General features: G+C 40.7%; 1 protein-coding gene across 3 annotated transcripts in view; it reads right to left on the bottom strand.

The window, feature by feature from the left end:
* ERMP1 (endoplasmic reticulum metallopeptidase 1) overlaps positions 1 to 11,475 on the bottom strand; it is a 77,515-nt gene extending 66,040 nt beyond the window's left edge. For all 3 annotated transcript variants that reach the window (XR_010336980.1, XR_010336981.1, XM_012454534.2), the window contains exons 1-4: positions 11,138 to 11,475; positions 9,179 to 9,480; positions 3,711 to 3,838; positions 2,834 to 2,939 (exon numbers count right to left, since the gene is read on the bottom strand). Coding sequence is in view for 1 of the 3 variants with exons in the window: in XM_012454534.2 (XP_012309957.2) it covers positions 2,834 to 2,939; positions 3,711 to 3,838; positions 9,179 to 9,480; positions 11,138 to 11,475 (874 nt within the window). In the remaining 2 variants the exon portion in view is untranslated. The remainder of the gene's footprint in view (positions 1 to 2,833; positions 2,940 to 3,710; positions 3,839 to 9,178; positions 9,481 to 11,137) is intronic.
* Between the last annotated feature and the right edge of the window lie 1,652 nt (positions 11,476 to 13,127).

Here is a 13,127-nt window from a genome sequence, read left to right as displayed (position 1 = left end):
AATCTTTAGTAGGATGCTCCTCCAAAAAAAATTAACTTTGAAATATGGGGATTTTAAAATGAGTAAAACATTTAAATTTTATGTTTACACTAGCGAGTCATAAATCTGTTTTTTGCTTTATTATTAAAGTGATCATATACATTGCAAAAGTTTCAATACATAAAATTAGAGTATAAGTAATGCATTAATGACAATCAATTCCGGTCTTAAATTCATGAAACAACAGAGAATTTAAACTGTTGTTTTACCTTTAACCCAGTCCTCCATTTAAGTGACACTTACCCCCTACCAGCGACTGCTCAACATGTAGGTAGGACCATCATTAACAGTTTGTATACATCCTTTTAGATAATGTAATTAATTTTAGAATTTATGCAGCTGCAGAATTTTTATCTAAAACCATGTACATTTAATAAAAAGAGTAAGGACTCTGGCCTAGGCAGGCCTACCAAAAGCAAGTACTTAATAGAGGTAAATAAGTAACGGCTAGTCAATCTGGACCTGACTAGCTATTAGTAAGTGTGTTTTAAACTCTCTGGACTACACATACGTAAAATATGTTAATATATGTGTATAAAGTACTTATGCATTAATATATACGTACATAGAAAAAAATCCAGGAAGGGTAGATTAAACAATAAGGCTGGTTTTTCTCTGGATAGGAGTGTAGGGGTAAGGTGCTGTGATAACATATCAAAAGCATGGAGATGAAGGCACTTAACATATAGTATACTTCAACATGGAAAATATACAGACACACTCCTCCCTACATGGAGTCCTGAGATTTTTACAAGAGGAAAGAAAAACTGAGTGTCCTCTCTGCTTACAGTATTTTCTTTTGCTGCTTTTTGATCTGGTGGTTGTTATCTGTTTGTGTTCCTCCTATCTTGAGTGACATCCAAGAAAAAGAAAGAGGCTGGGCGGGGTGGCTCATGCCTGTAATCCCAGCACTTTGGGAGGCTGAAGCAGGCAGACTGCTTGAGCTCAGGAGTTAGAGACCAGCCTGGGCAACCTGGCCAAACTCCATCTTTACAAAAAAATAAAATAAAGTAACAAATAATGCAGTCCCAGCTACTCAGGAAGCTGAGGTGGCAGGATCTCTTGAGCCCTCAAGGCGGAGGTTGTAATGAGACGAGATCATACCACTGCACTCCAGCCTGGATGACAGAGTGAGACCCTGCTCAAAAATCTATCTATATATTTATGTCGATAAAAGTGTAGAATCTACTTACTCCTGCAGATATTAGATCCCTACTTCTTCTCATTAAAGAGTAAAGAGTAAGAATAAAGGAGAAAGATTTGAGACTTAAAAACAGAACCTTGCTGCTTCTGACATCATGACCTTGAGATTCTCAAACGCTTAGCTGAAGTAAAATATACATACATTGTGAAAGACAAAAGCTTAAAATAAGATCAATGGAGTCTATTAAAATACAGTATTGTTTAGATTACGAAGACATACTTAGCACTTAGCATAGCTTCATAATTTAAATAAAATCAGGTCTCAAGAGGGTGCTACAAAACAAGTTCCCACATCATCTTACTTCCCCCAGCCCATCTCAGCATGCAACACACTATTCAACATTAAAACATCTAGCAAATGCTACATCTCTGGATAAAATGCATTCTAACAGGGCAGGGAGATGGAATGGAACTTTCAATGTCAAATTTTAGTATGCCCTGACTAAACAAATCTATGAGCTTTGAATTTTGTTAGCAAAAACAGTTAAAACCCATTTATGCCTGAGGCTGCAATTTTTTGAATTTTTCCATGTGTGAAAAATCAGACCTTGGTGACCACCTTGAGCAGAAAGATATAAATAACTCACACATGCTTAGTGTTTCACTAATGGGACACTAGGCATAAATGGGCTAAGCTGATATTTGTCAACTCTATCCTGCTATCCTTAGAAAAACTTAATCATAAAACTAAAACTACTTCTCTAGGCCAGGCATGGTGGTTCACACTTGTAATCCCAGCACTTTGGGAGGTCAAGGCAAGAGGATCACTTGAACCCAGGAGTTTGAGACCAGCCTAGGCAACACAATGGGAGTCTGTCTCTACAAAAACATTTTAAAATTAGCCAGGCGTGATGGCAAGCACCTGTAGTCCCAGCTACTCAAGAAGCTGAGGCAGGAGAATCACTTGAACCCAGGAGGTCAAGGCTGCATGATGGCACCACTGCACTTGAGCCTGGGTGACAGAGCATGGCTCTGTCTCTAAAAAAAATAATAAAACAAAAATTCTTCTGATTGAGTAAATATTACCAATTTTTTTTTAACATTCCATTAAATCAATGATAAATTTAAACCTGTCAAACTACAGGTAAATTTTCTCATTTTAACTCATGAAATGATTGACATTTAAAATTATTTATATCATAATCACCCATGGTGGCTAAAAGTTCACTACCTATACAACAATCTAGTTGGAGGTTGAGAACAAAGTCTCTGCACCTGGACTGTCTAGGTTCAAACTGCATTCTGCCATCAACCAACTGTGAAACCTTATGCAAGTTACAATCTTTCTGAACTGTTTCATCTCTAAAATGGAAATAACAGTACTTATCTTACATGTTGTTTGGAGAATTCATTGACTTAATATATACAAAATGCTTTCAATGACACTTGGCATATAATAAGCACTATACAAGTGTTAGATGCTATATTATTTTGTTCATTATTTTTAACAAAGACAAGCTAACACCACCTCATGCTTTCAGAATGTTCATTCAAGAGACTGTTTACTAAAGAGATTACTTATAATCAAAAACTTTCAACTTTTATAAAAACTAGAATTACACTGAAATATACAACCCACAGTCTCACATACCTGTTTGGAATACGAGTTCTTTCCCTCCTACACCTGCTGCCTCCAGGTTAATGAATGCACGAATCAAGCTAGCCCAGGGGTGCTGAGTAATGAAACCATGACTGGCCTTAATGAGAAGGAAAGAAAAAAAATATGTGTTAAACAATCTTAAACTATCAGTCCTGATTTTGCCTAAACACACAGAGCCTATTTTGATGAGGTAAGGAATATGAAAACAAAATAATCACTCTTCAAAGGCAGTATCCAAAGACATTTTCTGCTTCTTTTTCTATGCATAAAGGCCATGCACATCATGGGTTTGGAAAGTCACCCATCACAGAAGGCAGTCTGATTACCATTAGTGGTGCCAAACAATATCCCTGGTAAGTACAAGGCTGTGCAAAAGAAAAGGCAAAAAGGGCTCTGCACAGTAGCTCACGCCTGTAATCCCAAAACTTTGGGAGGCCAAGGTGGGAAGATCACCTGAGCTTGGGAATTTGAGACCAGCCTGGGCAACATAGCAAGAACCCATTTCTTTCTAACAAGGAAAAAGAAGAGAGAACAGAAGAGACAATCCATATGGCTGGGCATTTGTTTGTGCCTGTCTCAAAACATCTCTGAAACTTCAATGTCAAAGAAAACCTGAGGAGAGTAATTATGCCATCAAAAAGCCCTTCTGTGAATCAAACACTGCCACAATCATCCACTGAGTGAAGTTTTCCAAATATTAAACATCTCTACATAAACGGTTGTGAATTTTTTATTTAGCATTTAGTGTATATATTTTTTGCATATTATTTTATACTACCCACAGGAGTAATAAAAAATGCATTTAAGTGTTAGCTATTATTATTCTCATCCTTATTCAAGCCTAATAATTAAAACAGTAAAATCTCACTTGCAAGACATTTTCCTCAGCACCATTAAAGAGAAATATGACAGCATGATGCAAGGCTTCTGAAGATGTTGACAAGACACGAAGGACCTCCAGCATCACTGAGCAGCTAACTGCATCATCACTGGCACCTTCAAATCAGAAAAACAGATTTGCTGCTCAGATTTTAAAATCTTTACAATATGACCCATTAGGACTAGGAATGGATTCTTTCTCCCCAGAGAAGCATCACAATAGCCGCATGACCAGAAGCATAGCTCTGTTATCATCAGGTGACAATTACATCCACCAGCAGCAAGTTCCATGACGGGATCTTTGTCTGGTTTGCTCACTGACTTACTCTCAACGCCTACAACCAGGCCTGACCCACTATAGTCACTCAATTAATGTCTGCTAAATAAAGCAACCTGAGGGGACCTAATGTCATACTGGAAACTGGTATTCTCAACAAACCAAAGAAATCTGTTCCATTCTTTACCCGTATTCCACATCCTTGCTAATAATCTCACTTCCGGTGCTCACAGCTTCCTGCATCATCTCCCACTGCACCCACTCCTTTCTTGCTTGTTTTCCTGCCAGAATCATAAAAGCTGCACAGAGAGGTCATTTTAGATGGTGTAACATTCCTTTAAGGTTTCTCCAAGGGGAGTATGTGATGAAAAAGTATAAAGAAAATACCTAACAAGACACAGGAAAAAAGACTAATGACCTAAGTAGTATTCTTGGTTCCAGAACACATACTTAGTTGAACCTCTGAAACTCTTCTTGATTCAGAAACTGTGTATGTTAATAAAAACTAACTATAAAAATGACTTAACTGTCTTGCTTTTTTAAAGCTCTGTAAGAGGTAGTTCAAGGAACTGATTGGATATTTGGTGATACCAAGGAATTATTGTTAGGTTTTTTTAGGTGAGGCAATTGGTGGTATTATATCAAAAAAGGGCCCTTATCTTACAGCAATACAGACTGAAATACTTTTAGAGAGGAACTAATATAGCTAAGATCTGCTTCAAAATAATCAAGAAGTTGGGAGGGTAGCGGCAGGAAAGAAACAAGATCAGACTGCTGAAGCTGGGGGATAAGTATACTGGGGTTCATTAAACAATTCTGCTTTTTGAATATATTCGAAATTTTCAGTAACAAAAAACTTAGAGTAATCGAAGTAAATAAGCACTATCATAACTCAGGCAATAACATTTCTGGGTTTAAACACTGAGAAGCAGAGTGCCAAAGAGTTTAGTATAGATTTGAGAGCAAGAAAGACGTGGAAGTCAATTTGAGCTCTATCACTTTACTCCACTATTTCCTGGTTTAAAGAGCAAGCTAATGATACCTACCTCACAGGTTTGTTATAAGGGTCATAACAGAAAATGCCCGGTGCCTAGCACCTGGGAGGCATTTAATATTCATTTTCCCTTCTCTTTGCAAATCTGAGGAAGGCTCTGTAGCTAACTAAAATTAAAATGCTGTTTGGGCTCTGTTAAAACCAGACCCCATTCCTATTTAAGAAGAAACTTCTTTTTTTTTTGAGACGAGGTTTTGCTCTTGTTGCTCAGGCTGAAGTACAATGGCACAATCTCAGCTCACTGCAACCTCTGCCTCCCGGGTTTAAGCAACTCTCCTGCCTCAGCCTCCAGAGTAGCTGAGATTACAGGCATGTGCCACCACACCCGGCTAATTTCGTATTTTTAGTAGAGTCAGGGTTTCACCATGTTGGCCAGGCCAGTCTCAAACTCCTGACCTCAGGTGATCTGCCCACCTCGGCCTCCCAAAGCACTGGGATTATGGTGTGAGCCACCATGTCCGACCAAAACTACTTATTAACCATACTTGTCTAAGTGGTGATTACTGGTCTGTATTTCAATCTAAGCGAAACAAAGTAGTAACTATCTAATCACTATCAAATAGAAAATGTTGCTATTAGCAAAAAGTATCACCCTCCAAAACCCTCATGAAATAAACCCTTTTTTTGACACTGTGAGTTACTTTAAAATAGAAAGCAAATAATAAAATGCTTCTTAATTCAAAAAAAGAGAAAGGGAAATTCAAAGGTATCTATACAGGGTTGATTAAAAAGTTAAATTGTCCATTCAGTATCCCCTATTTCAAGGTTCTGGTGTGTTAGAAGAGAACTACAGAAGGGTCAAATATCTTTAAGAAAGTGAAGGAAAGTTAAGAGGACAGTCTTACAAGGGCTAGGTGGTTAACTGACATCCCTTTCCATTTAGAATTAATCTTGAAATTGAAGCCACCCACAAAATAACTCAATGCCTCTTCCACCAACGACCTGGAACCACACAGCAGACTCGAAAAGATAATTAAGGCTTTTTTGTGGATAACATTACTCCTAATTGGTATCAATTCCTGAGTCCTAGATACACAGCTGAGAACGTAAAAAGAAAAAAGAAGTACTTCAATTAGACCATCCACCAAAAGGATCTAAGTGATAGTCTATTTCAGAGGTGTCCAATCTTTTGGCTTCCATGGGCCACATTAGGAGAAGAATTGTCTTGGGCCACATATAAAATACACTAACACTAACAACCATTGATGAGCTAAAAAAAAACAAAATTGCAAAAAATCTCATGTTTTGAGAAAGTTTACGAATTTGTTTTGGACCACAGTCAAAGCTGTCCAGGGTCGCTGGCTGGACAAGCTTGGTCTACTTGATCAATGTGTGAAACACTATTTTTAACAATTTATTATTGACGGAAATTTCCTTGCGATTGTTGCTAGGGGTATTCTTATAAAATTTTAGTTAAAAGTAGGTTCTAGGCCAGGCACACTGGCTTCCACCTGTAATCCTAGCACTTGGGAGGATGAGGTAGAATTATCACTTGAGGAGTTCAAGACCAGCCCGGGCAACAAAGTGAGAACTTGTCTCTATTATTTAAAAAGAAAAAGTGCATTCTAATGACTCAGAAAAATGCTGACCTTTAATTATTAGACTGCACATATACAATTTGTAACATTTGGCACTATGTTTGTAAAAGGTAACTTAATATGCCACTCCAAAATATGTCACTTTGGCATATTGGTTATTTTGAGCTGAAGGCAACTGAGAAGTAGGTACTATACAAAAAAGCTCTCTGCCCTCCCCTTATTTGCCTAAAAGCATGATATAAATTTACCAAGGTGTCCCGCTTCCCTTCTCCACCAGGAAGAACAAAGGTTGATCACGAAAGACAACTTTAAACTCTTAGTGGCCTGGTGACAACACAAGAGGAATCTATATAACACTTTACTGACCTTTATGTACCATTTATTTGCCTTCCTACAATTTGCCACCCTTGGAGACTCACGGTACTTTTCCTTTCTTTTGTCACTTCTCTAAAAATGTATTGTTTTGTTGAAGATTCTATATAAGCCAGATTTCTAAGCCACCTCTTTGATATTTACTCATTTTCCTTGAGTATCTCCCGTGTACATGAAGTGCATGTGTTAATAAGCTTCTATTTGATTTTTCTTTTTAGCTTGTCTTGTGTTACAGGGGTCCACCAGTTAAAAACTACAAATGGTAGAAGGGAAACTGTTTTCTTTTGTCCCTACATTTGCTTCTAATTCTTGTATACACAGCCTTCTTATATAAAGTTAAGCAACCATGGTGTTTATTTGCCCCTTCCCAGAATTTAAGCATCGCTAATAGTGGGCAAAGGGTGACATTTATTACTTTTTTGAAATGGACATAAAAAAAACCTCACAGTGGTGGCTGGGTGCAGTGGCTCACGCCTGTAATCCCAGCACTTTGGGAGGCTGAGGCAGGTGGATCACTTGAGGTAAGGAGTTCAAGACCAGCCTGGCCAACATGGTAAAACCCCGTCACTACCAAAAATATAAAAAAATTAGCTGGGTGTGATGGCACAGCAGGAGAATCACTTGAACTCCGGAGGTAAGGATGCAGTGAGGTGAGATTGTGCCACTGCACTCCAGTCTGGCAACAGAGTGAGACTCGGTCTCAAAAAAAAAAAAAAAAAAGAAAAAAAAGAAAGAAAGAAAAACACTGGTTACCCCAGTAGCACACAAAAGTACTTCTGGCTTATTTATACTGATTTTTGAAAATGCAAGTTACATTCTAAATGCAAATGTCAAGCTTTCTAAACAAAGATATTCTAATATGCATCATTTTATCAAACAAATTTTACTTACATTTTGTGTAATTCTAGATGTTCAAATTGGGCCCACTATAAGTTCAAGGAATCCAGAAGTGTTAATATTATGTAAGAGTTAATAGAAACTTTTAAAAAACACTTTCCATGCCAGGTACTATTTTAATGTTTTACTTATATTTACTCCTCCCACTAACACTATTAGGAAAGTACTATTATTTTCTCCATTTCACAGATGAGAAACTAAGAAGTTAAGCAATTTGTGAAAGGGAGTATTAATTACGCTCTAATATTCTTTTTCCTTTCAAATGTAGCTGAAAGAACTGACTGGCCAGGAAATCCAGCACCTTATCCCAGTTTTGTCTCTGATCAGTGATGATCAGCTAAATTTACTCCTGTGTCAAATGAGAGGGTTGAGCCAGATGCCATCTCAGGTCTCATTTACCCCTAAAATGCTATACCATTGTAAAATGCTATTTTCTATCCGTACTTAAAATCTCTTTAACCACTGAAAACAATTTTCTGAAGAATAAATATTTTAATAAATGGAAGTTCAATTTAGGGGATTCTCATTCATTTGACAAATATTTATTATGTCAGGCATTGTCTTAAATGCAAGTGTTCTATTTTGCTGAATTATTTTCAGAGAAAGATTTACAGATTAATTAGGCACTTTAACAGTATGGCACCCTCAGTGGACCAAAATTCTCACCTTATAGGTCAACAAAATCTGCTGTAAGAGATATCCCCCAACCCGCAGCCTGGGACAGCTTTGAATGCATCCCAACACAAATGTGTAAACTTTCTTAAAACATGAGATTGTTCTGGAATTTTTTTTTTTTTAAGCTCCTCAGCTACTGTTAGTGTATTTTATGTGTGGCCAATGACAATTCTGCTTCTTCCAGTGTGGCCCAGGGCAGCCAAAAGACTGGACACCCCTGCTCTAAAACCATGCATCCCTTGAAGGCAGGGACTGTCCTTATTTGGTATGCCCAAAGTCTAGTATAACAGCAAGCTAAGTAAAACACTTTTTAAGTGTCAGAACCTAACTCCAGGACACAAGGACACACACACTGTCTGGTAACATTGAGAAGTCTGTTTCAGTCTACCAGGAACATTCCAAATCTTGTCACTGGGCTGCTGGCATTAATACCAAAAAAATAATATTAATAAAGCACTTAAGAGAATACAGAATGGTTAGATCCTAAACCAAATGATACTATCCTAACTATCCTGCTTTCCATCACAAACAAAAAAGGTTTGCCTAAGAAAATGGTCCCCACAATTGCCCAAGTAGCTTGGGTTATGTTAACAAACTTTCTTGGCTGTAACAACTTCCAAATGATTAAAAACACAGGTACATACCTGGTGAGTTTGCTACTGAGTCAAAATGACAGTTAGCCAAGACAGCATGCCGGGCTCCATCTCTGGGTTCCAGCTTTACCACAACATTGGTGATGTTGTCATAATAGCTTGTAAAACCTCCCAAGAAATCAATGCTAAAAGAGCCTGTGGGCCGTTGTACATCTACTGAAATCCTATGAAGGCTGTTGCTTTGCACTTCAATCAGTTTAATCTGTTCCAAAAGGTAGTGCACTGTCAGAATTTCATTTTCTAGACTTCCTGTAGTCCTGGGGCCAATGGAGGTTATGTGTTCAAGATAATCCCTGGAAGTGACCAAAAGAGTAACAAAGGTTTGTAGTTAAAATTGACACTTAGCATGGGTAACTTTTCCAATACATACCCCTTCCTCCCCCAAAAAAGCTCAGTTCTTTGACTTCTCATATAAAAAGGACTGCCTTTTATTATTTTAGACACCAAGTGAACATCACTTGTAAGATTCCATGATTTCATTCTTGCCTCACATGAGTTGACCCCCTCAGTTTTCTCCACCATCCCACTCGCAACTTCTCCCTGTATCAAACCAATACAAAGCCTAGGGATGTATTCAAAGTGTGTGACCACTGGCAGGGTGCCGTGGCTCACGCCTGTAATCCCAGCATTTTGGGAGGCCAACGCAGGTGTATTGTTTGACTCAGGAGTTTTGAGACCAGCCTGGGCAACGTGGCAAAACCCCCTCTCTTCTAAAAATGCAAAAACTACTTGGATGTAGAACTACTACCCGCCTGTAGTCCCAGCTACTCAGGAGGCTGAGAAAGGAGGATTGCCTGAGTCCAGCAGGTGGAGGCTGCAGAGAGCTGAGATGGAGCCACTGCACTCCAGCCTCGGCGACAAAGTCAGACCCTGTCTCAAAAAACAACAACAAAAAAGTGTTGCCGCTGAAGGCTAAGCAGGATAGAATATAACCCGACTGTGCACACTCCTGAAGGTTATAGATTCTGGATTAGTGATTTTAAGTAGCAGAAACCAATGAGCAAAGATCATCAAGTCAAGAGGTTAAACGGGTTCGGGGGACTTTTGATGAACCCAGCCCTCCTAATTTACACCCAAGGTCTAATAACTTCAATTCAAGCCAAAACCAACTCTACCCCTAATGAAAACAAAAACTTTTTTTGTCTTTTCACTGCATTCCAAGTGGTAAAAGCTGGGGGTGGGGATGGGAGGTGTTTCAGAAATCCTTAATAAGCTACAACACTTTGCATCCTGAGAACAACTTTTTAGAACACAGCAGCTGCTGAAAACTTTAAGCTAGCTTATCATTGCATGAGCTTTGACACACCTGGGTTACAATACCTAATTACTTAATCACCTTTCCTAGCATTCTTAAATGTCTTAAAAAAAAAAAAAAAGTCAAACCTTACACACTCACTAATCCAAGGGGCCTAAAAACAAACTGCAGGAATCTAAGAATTTATCAGGCTACATACCAAATTTTGACTGGACTGTATTCCAGAAAGAGACTCTATAGCTTTCTGATTTGGGGGCTGTGACCCTCAGAAATTTAGAACACTGCCCTAGCCCCTTGCAACACCTCCTGCCCCCAAAGCGAATTGATAAAACTGTCCAGGTGCACAAATTTCACTCTCCATTCCATTTGGAAAGCAGAAGGGCTAAAAAGTGGAAGCTGTTCCATAAGAAAGGGGAAGACGACTCACAACCAACCATCCGTACGCAGGGCAGACAGCAGGTGAAAAAGCAGGCTCAATCTACTGGCCACCCCAATCTGCACCACGAGCTCAACGGGGCAATTCAGACCCCAGAAGGGCAAGCAGGGTCACCCCACCCACCCCACGTGCAGCCCGGGAGGGGCTAGCAAGTCCTGGCGTTCCGGCAGGAGCGGGTGCACACAGGTGCGGTGCCCCGAAGCCTAGGCAGGAGCCGCAAAGGGACGCGCGGGCCGTGCCAGGAAGGAGCGGCCAGTACCTGGCTTGGAGCGCGTCGAACTCCCCGCGGTGTCCAGCGGTCCCACGCAGCACAAGCTGCTGCAGTGAGAGCTGCACGAGCGTCCGCAGCGCGAGCAGGTAGAGCGCAAGCCCCAGCGCTGCGCGCGCCTCAGACAGCCCGGTCCCCGCGCTCCGGCTCGTGCTGCCGCTTCCCCCTGGGCTCCTCTTCCGCGTCCTTCCGCCGCCGCCGCACCCATCCACCAGGGGATCCTGCGCTCGGGCCTCCCTCTCCGGCGGTGGCACGGCCGCCGGTCCCTCCCGACGGTCTCCTCCGACACGGTGCCTCCTCACAGCCGCCGACTCATAACCCCACTCCATGGCCATGAACCTCGGCTGCCAACGCTACCGCCCCAGCCCGCGACAGCCCCGGCTGCCGCTGCCGCCCCCGCCGCCGCCGCAGCGCCTCCTAGTGAGCGGACGGAAACTGCAGAGGGCCAAACTTCTTCTGATTGGCTCGTCCCGCCGCACCAAGACCAGCTTCTTTGGCAGTTCACGGGTGGGCACAGCTGCAGTGCCGACCCAGCAGCGGGTGGTGGATACGCCGTCTCCCGCAGGGCTTTTCCAGCCTGCCGTAGGATGGAGATTGCCAAATGGAAAGACTCCTATTTACTCAAAACGAGAAACGTGAGAGATCACCTTCGAAAGAATACATAAGGCTCTTAAGGTGCACCAGGCAGATAAAGAAAGCAATGCCCTGGATTTCGTAAGGAATATTAGAACATCAGGCTCCAAAACCGTGGGTTCCTGGCTCTTAAAATTAGAAATAAGACTACGCAGAGGAGGCCCAGACTATTGCTTTCACATGCATAATCTAATCAGATCTTCATAACTCAGCAACTCAATCTGTGCTATTACTGTCTCCACTTAACAGATAAAGAAAAATAATGGCTATTATTTATTGAATACCTGCTATGAGCTAAGCCCTGGACTAAGTGCTTTAACACATTATCTCATTTAATTATCTTAACACTTAAAAGGAAATATTTTTGTTCCCATCTAATACCTGAGAAACGTAGAGATAACAGATGAAGAATGTAAATTTTATGTCATGGGCTCGCAAAACAGCATTCTGTTCCACTACTACATTAGCACTCTGCAAGTGAAGGTTCAGAAAGGCCGTTCTTCCCTTGACGACTCCCTGGGGTGTTAAGAAGCAGAGACTTGGTTTTAGTGCAGATCCTAGTGATTATCTAGTCTTCTTCCTGGTTGCTGGTACCATGAGCCCCTCTGCTCCAAGGTTCTTTGTCCCCAGCTTGAAATTGCTACATTAGCATGGTCTCTTAATCTAGAGACCAACTCGGGGAGCACGCTGCCAGATTTTGACTTAACACAAGTATAGATTTCATACAATGTCCTGTGGGCCTGCTCCTGCCCACCTCTCAGGCTCCTCTGACACCAGGATCCTTCTTATTTCCAGCTCTCCAGCCACACTGGCCTCTTTCATAGACTTCCCGCGCACCATCTTTCCTTCTACAATGGGATCTTCTCACATGCTGTTTGAATTACCTGGACTGTTTGAATTACCTGGAGTGTTCTTCCCTCTCCTCATTGCCTTGTTAATGCCTAGTTATCCTTCAAATATCAGATTAAGTGGTACTTTCTCAAGCAAGAATCTCCTAATTTAATTAACCTTGCTTCCCCTATTTGTGGGCTCTCACAGCACCATGTATGCATGTGATTATTTAATATCTCCCTCATTAGACTGCAAGCTGTGTGAAGGTAGGAATCAGGTCTGGTTTTACTTAATATTTTATTCCTTGCTCTTAACGCAAAGCATGACACATAGTATGTAGCCAATAGATATTTCTTGAGTAAATTAATAAATGAAAACATAACACTTCCGTGGCAGCAGCATAATTTTAGCTCTATAAGATCCCTTCCCATCTGTAAGCACCGTGAGACTAAAGACAGTGTCTATCTTATTTAATCATCACTGTATCCATAGTGCTTAGCTCTGGATAAGAGCCTAG

The sequence above is a fragment of the Aotus nancymaae genome, unplaced genomic scaffold (assembly GCF_030222135.1).
Source record: "Aotus nancymaae isolate 86718 unplaced genomic scaffold, 86718_ANA_hifiasm-v0.15.2.pri h1tg000041l, whole genome shotgun sequence".
NCBI lineage: Eukaryota > Metazoa > Chordata > Mammalia > Primates > Aotidae > Aotus > Aotus nancymaae.
This window is presented reverse-complemented; position numbering and strand designations above follow the sequence as displayed.